This window comes from Ailuropoda melanoleuca, chromosome 2 (genome assembly GCF_002007445.2).
Source record: "Ailuropoda melanoleuca isolate Jingjing chromosome 2, ASM200744v2, whole genome shotgun sequence".
Lineage (NCBI taxonomy): Eukaryota > Metazoa > Chordata > Mammalia > Carnivora > Ursidae > Ailuropoda > Ailuropoda melanoleuca.
Genome location: NC_048219.1, coordinates 31,287,809 through 31,298,003, shown reverse-complemented (window position 1 = coordinate 31,298,003; position 10,195 = coordinate 31,287,809). Strand labels below are relative to the sequence as shown.

General features: G+C 50.0%; 1 protein-coding gene across 1 annotated transcript in view; it reads left to right on the top strand.

Moving 5' to 3' along the window:
* The first annotated feature begins 4,446 nt into the window (after positions 1-4,446).
* The window catches only part of FYB2 (FYN binding protein 2), a 123,719-nt gene continuing 117,970 nt past the window's right edge, over positions 4,447-10,195 (top strand). The window contains exon 1 of the mRNA XM_034653257.1: positions 4,447-4,792. Coding sequence (XP_034509148.1) covers positions 4,556-4,792 — 237 coding nt within the window. The 5' untranslated portion in view covers positions 4,447-4,555. The remainder of the gene's footprint in view (positions 4,793-10,195) is intronic.

The following is a 10,195-nucleotide window of genomic DNA, read 5'->3' as shown; positions in this document are numbered from 1 at the left end:
CACCCGCACGCGTGTCTCAAGTCCACAAAGCATAGGCATGATGTTTACAAGGGAGCAGTTAGAGAGAGAAGGGAATGCGTACGTGGGTGCCGGAGAAAAGCTATATCTCCCTTACTCCTTGCCAGGAAAGCAGTTCTAACTCCTCTACTTAAATAGAGCTTTCAGGCAAGTATGAAATCAGCACCCCAAATTATGATTCACAAGTCACATGCCAATTGGCCTGGAGATTTCTTGGGGAGACCTACGTCTCCTCTCTCCTAGTCCTCTGAGCCTCCAAGCCCCTGCAGTCGTGTAGCATTTCTATGCCTTTGAGTCCGGACCCAGGAAAACAAGACCCAAAAAGAGAGAGAGTTGCCTGCTTGAATTTCCCATCTGAGGACCCACTTTTCTGACTGATGAGACATGAAAGTGGTTGATATTGGGGATGACTCCATACTTCCAGGCAAGCCCTGTCTCCTTCCCACAGGGGGATGGTCTTCCTTCCATCTCAGCAAAATAAGCATATCAGAAAGCTTCTTAATAATTCATCAGAGTGATGCATACATAATGTAATGGTGTTAGTGGGAGAAGCCGGTTTCCTTACAAGAATCTGAAGCACTGCTGCACCCCCAGCTTCAAACACAGGACCTGACGCAGAGCAGGTGCTCCCATCCTTGGTTAAAGGGCTAGTAAAAGGAAAGCAGCTTGCCTTGGTCATGTTTGCTTAGCATCCTTTAAGAAAGCTCTCGCTATATCACAGTATACTGTTAAGACAATTACTTAGATGCACACAAACTGAGATGTGAACTTCCTTCAAGGTGAAAGAGAAACCAGCTGGATTACTGTTTTCACAAGCTGGTAAAAAAAAAAAAAAGCAAATAGACCCTTTCTTGAGCCCGCATACCTCCCAAGATAATTTTAGGCATTTTATCCTTAAATAATTTGCCTTCCAATAATTGCATGCCTTGCAGTAATCATCCCTTATTTCTGTGCTGGTTTTCCACCCCTTCCTAGCCTTCCTATCCACCCTGCCCTACGCGTGGCTATCTTCTTCACTTTCAACCATCCTCTTGTACTTGGCTCTGTGTTGCCCACTCCCTCAAGTCCTGCCAGGGGCAGCACGGAATGGAGGAAGGAGCGATAGGTGAGCGCAGATCCAAGCAGAGCATCAGACCTGTACTCCTCATGGCCAGGGCATCTGCCTTGGCCGTCCTGAGCTCCCTCGTCTCCGCTCATCAGCCAGGGCTGACATCGGTCATCTTACCACATGGTCATGAGGAGTGTAGGAAAATACGTGCAGACCGTGTACCTTGTCACACAACAGACTCTCCATAAATTTAAGTTCCTTTTCTCCTTCTCCTTTTGAAAATAGGTGGGAGATAAATTGTACATAAATAAATTACACGTTACAGTGGAAATCCTCAGAAATGATTAATGTAACCAATAATAATTTTAATATTAATAATAGGTTACTTCGGCAGCACCATCCTAATTCTGACCATCGATCTACGTGCTCCGGCTCTGTCACCATAACAACATATAGTGTTCGAAGTTTACTGAGAAAGAGCTGAGTGCACATAATTCCCCATTTCCAGATATCTTTTAAATCCTCCTTTTTTACATCAGAGAATTCTGCTACAAACCATTGCTCGTGGGGCAAAGCATAAGCAATGTGTTTGCCAAGAAATGAAAGACAGACATGAACGGGAATACTGCAAAGCTACAAGCAGTCCCCGAGACTGATCATAAGGTTGGGTAGCATGAAGAATGTGCGGGAAATACTAATTTCAATTGCTCAGCAGACTAAAAAAAAATGGACTTCATTGGAGAGTATGGCACATCATCCCCCTAATCCCAGGAGAAGCAAACTGAAGCCAGGCCCTTGAAAGACAGAAATGTCTAGAAATATCTCCTAAGTATCAGCCCAAGGATCTGCGAGGCTTTCTGCCGACTTCTTTCAAACTTGAGTTTGGAAAAAATGGCTGCGAAGAAACCTTCAAGCTTTCAGATTTCTGTGTTTATTATTCTGTATTTCTCTAAAATGTAAATGGAAGCAAGCAGGGGTGGGGGTGGGCTCTGGAGTCAGGCCATCTGGGCTGGAATGTTTGTCCTTCCACTTGCTAACTGCATTTCCCCAAATCGGTGATGAACTCTATGTGCCTCAGTTGCCTCAGCTGGACAGTGGGCGTCACGATAAGGACTACGCGAGGTAGCGTTTGTGAGGGCTGGGGCACTGTCCCCGGTGGGCAGTAGACAGGTCAGTCGGTTTCCTGTCCATGAAGTGGGGGGCACAGGGAGAGTCCGCCTGGTCTGAAGCTAGAGGCAGACCACCGAAACCCTTTGTACCTATAGTAGGATCTTTCTCTTTATTCAACTGAATTCTTTAGTCCTAAGGTGTAATGAGACCCCTCTAAACTCAGATCAAACCCGTTTTCACAGCCAGAACCCTCCCCACCACGTCTGTACTTTGTATGCTCTTTCTGCCCCCACCCTCCCACGGACATGTGTATGAGTTCCTGCATCAAGCTGGATGCCAACATGGGATGGGAGCCCATGAGCAAAATGGGATCATTAGAGGTCAATGAAACAATGCAACAGCATTTGTACCCCCATGCCTAGCACGTGCCTGATGACAACGACACAGCCCCCATGAATTGAGGAGAGAGGGAGGTAAAGAGGAGCTGGTATTGTTGGTGCTTATTTCATGCTCAGCACAGTAGAGATATTCACATGGTACGTGAATCCTTAGGCCAACACTGCCAGCCCTCTTACCTAGTTTTGCAGAGAAGGAGCATACATGTCAGACACCACTGTTGACATCCCCAAGGCCGACAACTGGGGGCAAACAGTCTAGCACCTGGAGGATCATAAGGTAATAACAACAGATCTCATGGGGTTCCATGAGTCACGGTTCTTAAGCCTACTTGCAAAACCCTCCTAGCAACTACCAGTAATTGGTGCTTCCTACATCCTGTCACCTACCATTGTAGCTTGTCCTGAACCACACCCGAGCAGCACAGAGCTTGTAGTCCTTCCAGGTGCAAGGACGTGAGAACCCTCCCAACCCACTCTAGCCCTTCACCCCACCCCACTCCACCCTGTCCTCCCATCCCCCCCAACCTCCACCTCCGTAGGCCAGTCTGAAGCCACCAGGGGGAGCCCTTGAGTTAAGAGCAAGGCAATTTGACAGCCCCATGTCCACTGCTGGAGGCGCCTCATTCTCTCCGGTGCTTCCCCCATCCTATCATTTACAAATGTACACAGCATTGCCTTGAACTGCAGTGAGAACGGAGAGGGAAAGTTACAGTCTTTGGCCTGTGCCTGTTACGCTCCGAGGAGTGGACCTCCCATCTGATTGTGAGCAGAGCGGCAGCGTGGATCACACGGAGTCATGAAATCAATGCAGCGAGGTGTGCTGACCATTGATTTCTTAATTTAATGGCACATCATGGCTCAGAAAAGAATGGAAGGTAACAGCGCAATCACACCCATAGTAAGAGTGATTCTCGTTTTGAGAAATTTTTATTTTAGGATGTGTGTCTGTGTGCAGGGTCATGATGTAGTCCAGATATATCTTCTTGCAACTCATTAATTATTCAAACATCTGAAAAGCTTACTTAAAATCCAGATTCCCAGGACCTAGACTAGAACTGATTCTTATCTGCCTTGGGAACTTGGAGCCTGTATTTTTCATAGATCCCCGGCCAGTGGTGGTGATCAGCCAGCTATGAGAAGCACCTGTTAGAGGTCACGGGTACACAGGTGGGTTTTCCTCACCTGCCTTCTATCTCCTCTTCCCAGACAGCGTCTCACTCGAGCTGAGCCCTGACAAGGCAGGAAAAGTCACAGAGACCTGGCTTGGAGCGGCGCAGGCTGCCTGTCCTGCTGGCCTCCAACCCCAGGGCAGCCCTGAGCTCTTCAGAACTGGAAAACGAAGGTTGGGTTTCCAGCACCAACTGTCCAAAACACAAAAGCAAAAATACCCCTCCCCCACACAGCCCCCCCAACACACACACTGGAAAAACGAACCCACCTTACAGTCAGCCACACCTAGGTTCAGGCCCTGACCTTGTGCCCATGGCAGGTTATAGGGTTTCTCTGAGCCCCACTGTCCTCACCACTTAAGTGAGAATAGCACTTCCCAAGGGCATGGCAGGATTTAATATAATAACGTGTCCACAGGCTTAGCTAGCGTCAGCCCCCACACAGGTGCTCTGTCACAGCAGCTCCCTTTCTGGCCCCCACCGCACCGCCCTGCAAGCTTAGCTACGCTCTGTTCCCTTTGGGAGCCTTGGGTGAAGTTAAGGAGCCATCTTAGGGGCGGGGTTGGGCCAAGGCTCTTATTCACGGAGATTACATTGTCCAGCCCGAGCATTTTGTTCCAACAGGAGTCCTGCCACCCCCGTTCCTCAGCAGCTCCCCCGTACCTCGGGCACAAAGTAAACTCCTCCGGAGAGTGACTGTTGGACCAGCCTGGGGGAGAGCTGCTTGCTGCAAAGGGCGGGGTTGGTGGGTTCTAGGAGAGAGAGGACCCCTTCCCTGCTGCAGGTGCCGGGTGTCCTGCAAAGCTTGGCAGATGGAGGCTGGTCAGCGCTCAGGCAGCGCTGGGAAAGCTCCAGCCCTGGGAGAGGGAGGAGCTGCTCCCCAGGTGGGGCAGGTGGGGCACCTGGGCTCAGGTGTGTCCCGGGCTCTGGGAAGTGATTGCTCCCGGGCGGGTGCAGGCAGATTAAAGCGGACTCTTGGCCCCAGGATACAGCTCTGGGAAGCTGCGTTTGTTTCCCAGACTCTGCCTCGGAGGAAGGCCATGGAAGGGGTAAGGCGGGTCAGTTTGGTCGCGGGATTTCTCTGTGTCCTTTCCAGTGCCTGCATGCAGCTGTGGCAAAGGGCTGTCTTCTGCCTCCTGGAGGGGAATGGACATGGGGGCTGCTTGTGCGGTGCAAGGCAATTCACCCTGGCCTTGCTCCGGGGTGAGGGGACTGAGGGGGTGTGTACAGTGTGCCCCTGTCCCCTCGGGGGGTGAGGGAGTAACAGGCTCTGGAGAATGGTGGCATGAGGGGTCCTAGCTCTCACTGCCCCCACCCCGCTGGGTTTCTAACCTATTCCCCCAGCCCGGGGCTACGTGCCTGTTGGCTTGTCTCTGTTTGTTTGCCCTTGTGGACTGTGTTGGTCCCCCTGGTGACTAGCAGGCCTCCTGGTCAGAGGGCAGGGCTGCCTGGCGCTCTTCTGCGGCTTGTGGCTTTACTGTGGGCTCGGGTCCTTATTAGCTGTGTGGTCTGGGGCAAGGGAGTTCATCCTCCGGCGCCCCCTGGGTTCCTCGCTCATAAAATGGGATGACTATTAGAGTAACTAGTTGGTGAGACTACCGGAGTGCTTATAAAAACAGGCCCTGTGGGCAAGGGCCCAGCACAGAGCTAGGTGGACCTGTCTTCCTGCACGGCAGGCGGCCTGCTTTGGCGTGGGTGCAGAATTTCTCCTCGGAATGCCCTCCTCTCTTTCCTTCTCCAGTTCTCTCCTCCCGGCTTTTCCCCTCTTTAAAGTCCGGTTCTTTCCAAGGGGGACAGGGAAGTGTTTTGCTTCCATATGTTCTTTATTGGACATTTGTAGTCAAGTTGTTTTCTCCTATGAATCGTGTGGCTTCCCTCCCAGAGGTCTGGTTTGAAATTGGGAGAGAGGACCCATTTCATTTGTCACCCATCAGAAAGCTCCCTTTTGTCCCGCCGGGGGCAGGAGACCCGTCTCTCTGGCTGAACAGTCCGACCAGCTGAGTTTGGAAAAGCATGAGCAAGGGCACGCTGGTATTCCACCTCCCTTCTGAGTTCTCTCTCCCCTACCTTGTGGTTTAGCAACATCTGAGTAGCCCCTCCTTGATGGAGAATGTCAGGCTTAATAGATTGACTGTGGTTGTAAGAAAAAGAAAGTGACTTCCATTTGGCCCTCTCTGATCTACCAAGGCGTGCGCTGGCGTCCATTGTTTGGGTTTATCTATATGACATCACGGTGAGGTCGATGCCATCGTTTGGTGGTGGCGGTTTGGTTTTTTTAATAGGGGAGGCAACTGACGGTCAGCATGGCACTTCCTCCATATCATACAGCTGGTCAGTAGCAGCGCGGGAGCGTGAGCGGGGATTGGTCATTAACAAATATTAAGTGCCAACTGTAAGCCAGGTGTCGCTAGCAAGGATTGCACCAGGAAAACAAGCAGAATGTTAGGCAATTTAGCCAAAAGAAAAACAAAAGGGCATGTTAGCTAATGTGGTTATACAACTTTTTCTGCACACGCAAAGGGAAAAAAATCGGAACAATATGGGTCATTTCTCATCTTGGAAGATTTTTATTTTTTAAAAAGTCAACAAAATATTCATCAGTGCACCCGTATGTACTGAGCGTCTGCACTGTGCTGTCAGGGCCCGATTTGGGTGTTGCAGCAGCGAGCCCGCCAAGAATGCTCGCTTTCTAGAACATATTCCAGCAGAGGAAACAAATATATACATAATATACACTATATATTATATGTGATAATATACACTATAACACGTTTTGTAATATATACATTATACAACATACACATTATATTTAAAATATTGTACACATATTAGGTCAAATGGCAGTAATTGCAATGTAGAAACTCAAAGCAGGGAAGGGTTTAAGGATGTTGAGACAGCGGATAAGGCTATTTCGTTTTATTTTTAAAGATTTGTTTTAAAGAGTATGCACGAGTGGGAGGAGGGGGAGAGGGAGAGAATCTCCGGCAGACACCCACCCCCAGCTCCGATCCCAGTGTAGTGCTCCATCTCACCACCCCAACATCATGACCTGAGGTGAGATCAAGAAGCAAATGCTTAACCAACTGAGCTGCCCGGGTGCCCCTGAGTAAGGCTATTTTAAATGGGATAGTTTTCAGAAAGGCATCCACAGGTGACATTTGAGCAGAAACTTGAAGGAAGTGAGGGAGTTGGCCATATGGATATCTTAGGGGAAAACATTCTACGCAGAGAGAACAGTAAATGCAAAGGTCCTGAGGCAGAAGCTTGTCGGTGTGCTCGGGAGCAGCAAAATGTCCTGAATGGCTAGTGTGGAGGAAGCAGAGTGTGGTCAGATCATGTAGGGCCCTGGGACTTCAGATTTTCCTCGGAGAGAGAGGGAGCTCCATCTGAGTGTTGTGAGTGGCATAATGGAATGATCCAGCTTAGATTTGAAGAGGATCACCTGGCTGTTGTTTTGAAAATAGATGATAGGAAGAACAAGAGCCGACTCTGGCTGACCTGTGAGGAGGCAATTGGTGGTGACGCAAGCCAGGGTCTTAACAGTCAAGGTGGCTCGAAGGGCTCAGATCCAGGACACAGCATCAAAGTACAGTCAAAAGGATTTACTGATGGAGTGGATAAAAAATGTGGGGGGGGCGGGGAAATGAGGAATCGTCCATGACTCCAAGGTGCAAAGCCTGAGCACCTGGGAGAATTTGAATGAGATGACTTAAGATGGGACATGTTTGCAAGGAGATCAGAGGTTAGTTTCACTTTTTCAGAAAATTGTGGGATATGGAGAAATGATTGTTGCTTTAGGCCACTCGGTTTTGGACTGGTTTCTGCATCAATAGATACGTGAACAATTATCCTTCACTGTTTTTAGTCCTAAAAATGTATCCTTCTCCCCCATAGATAGAAGGCTGGAGAAAATTCTATAAGAATATATCTTGTTAAATAGTCTAGGCACCCAGACAGAAAGGCTGAGGAGTCTTTCTCCAAAGCCACAGAGGAAGGATGCGTCCGTTGCCCCCTCAGCCAGGTAGGTTTGCGCTCACACGGTCCTGGCAAGAGAGAACCATAGCGTTTTTAACTGGGAATGCTCTTCAGTCAGGATGCTCACCAGACGGCACTTGAGTTTTGATGAATGAGCATTGGAGTTACAGCCGAAAGACCTGTACTGATGTTTACTTCTGCCTGTTATTAGTCAAGTGATTTCAGCAGGTCCTTGAATAATAAAATGTGGGAGTCGGGAGATTTCTCAGAGACCAAGCAGTCTAACAACTCCCATTTTAGAGCTGGGGAAGCTTGGGGCCCATGGGGAAATGCAGCCACACACTTTGTGACGACTTCCACATACAGTAGATGGTCTGTGACTGTTGTTGGTGTTGAGGGGTCGATCACAGATGCCATCTAGTTACTCCGTCTTGCAAGGGAGAATGTCAAGAAAACAGACAACCTGGGTATTAAGTGAAAAGCAGAGTGATGAGGAAATCTGTATGTTTTGATGGGAAGCACTGACAATGGGTGCCTAAGCCGGGGACGGATTCGTCCCAGGCTCATTAGAAAAATTGGTGCGAGATGGGGGGGGGGTGAGGGGTAGATGGGGAGGGGAGAGGGAGGAAGACAGAGACAGGAAGACACAGAGACAGGGAGGGAGAGACAGAGACAAAGAGAACACAGCCAGAATCTAATTCCAAGAGGGCCAGATATCAAAAGACTGAATAGCATATGCACATTATCCTATAAGCCAAGACTGCCACAGTTGGACTTCACCTCCAAAATGGGAAGAGTAAAGTAAATGTCCCCCCAAGGTCTCGTTCTGCTCTAACATACTGGGACCGCAGGACTTTTTCAAAGTCACAGGTGGCTTATTTTGGACAGAGCTGAGTCTAGAACCCAGGTTCTGAATGCCTGTAAAACTACTTAGCAAGCCCTCAAATGCAATTTCAGAGGGTTTTTATTGTTTTTTTTTCTGAATAATCCGATTTTTAATAAGTCACAAGACTGGGTACGTGTTTAAAAAAAAAAAAAAAATCGTGGCGTAGCCCATGGAGAGCGATGGTACGGAAAGGGCCGTCTGCTATTAAGAGCTTGTTCCTGGGAGAGGAGTGTGTGCTGGGGATTAAGATCGGATTCCTGGGGTGAAGTTTCTTGTGGGTTCCAGAAGAATCTCTGAGAAGGGGGATAGGGAAGCTCACTCAGTTATTCACGGTTCAGAAAGACTCGCCACCTCACTCCTGTCTGTGCAGAGAACTGCCGAGTCCTCTGGAACTGTGCTGCTGGGTCCTCGGTGGTGAGGTGTGACGTGATGACCTGTACAAGTGCAGGGCTGGCACTGAGCCAGCCAGGCTTCTCCAGCAGCATGGGCCCCAGAACTGGGTGACCTTCACATGGAGTCCAGCATCCCCTGCTCTGAACCGCGTATGCTCAACTGTCTGCCAGAGGTGGTTCTAACAGGCGAATCCAATCCAGTCGCTCCCCTGCCGAATCCCCTGCGGTGCTTCCCCACGGTCTGGGGTGGAGAGCCCACGCCCTGTAGCCTGGCTGACCCCACCAGGTGCTCCCACTCCATGCTCCGGGCCCCCCGTCCTTCGTGCCCCTGGCTGGCATCTCCCCGTGCCCTCGCTTCTCTCCAGAAGGCCGATTTCCCCTCTAAGGCTCTCCTCCGCTGTTACCTCCTGAGAAACCTGCCCCTTCCCCTTGGTCACACACGGTCTCTCCTCACCGGGCAAGAGCTCAGCCCTTGGAGCAGCCCCGGGCTCGGGTCTGGACTAGGAGCCCCCGAGAGCAGGGACTAGTTCGGTTCACAGGGGCGGCCCGGCCTGGTGCCTGAAAACGCGGCCTCTTGAGAGCCTGACTGGTTTCAGCTTCTCGCTCGGCCCTTTCCTAGCTGTTCTGCCTTGAGCAGGTTCCTGACTCTCCCTGTGGCCCAGTTACCTCACTTGTAAAGGGACATAATGTTATTGACTTCTTAGTCTTCCACGAGGCTTTAAATAAGTTAATACATAACCAGAGCTTGAGCGGCTGAAAAAAGGCCGGTAATTCTACACTAGAATAACGGTAAGTTATTGTAATGATAAACAGCTGTCCTGACTTGTGTCCCATCCTCCCAAATCCACCTGTCGAAGTCCCAACCCCTAGTACTTCAGAAGTGACCTTATTTGGAGGTCAGGTCTTTCTAGAGGTAAAGTGGAGTGAGGTTATGAGGGCAGGCCTCCAGTACGACTGCTGTCCTTGTGAATAGGGGGAGCGTGGCCATAGAGACCCAGAGGGAAGACAAGGTGATAGGGAGAAATCCATACAAGCCGTGGAGCGAGGCCTCCCTCAGAGCCCTCGGAAGGAACCAACCCTGCCCACACCTGGGTCTCGGCCTTGCAGTCTCTGAAAGTGAGAGGCAATCCGTTCCTGTCTCTTCAGCCGCACGGTCTGGCGTACCTTGCACTTCTGCATGCAGCTTCTCAGCAGATTAA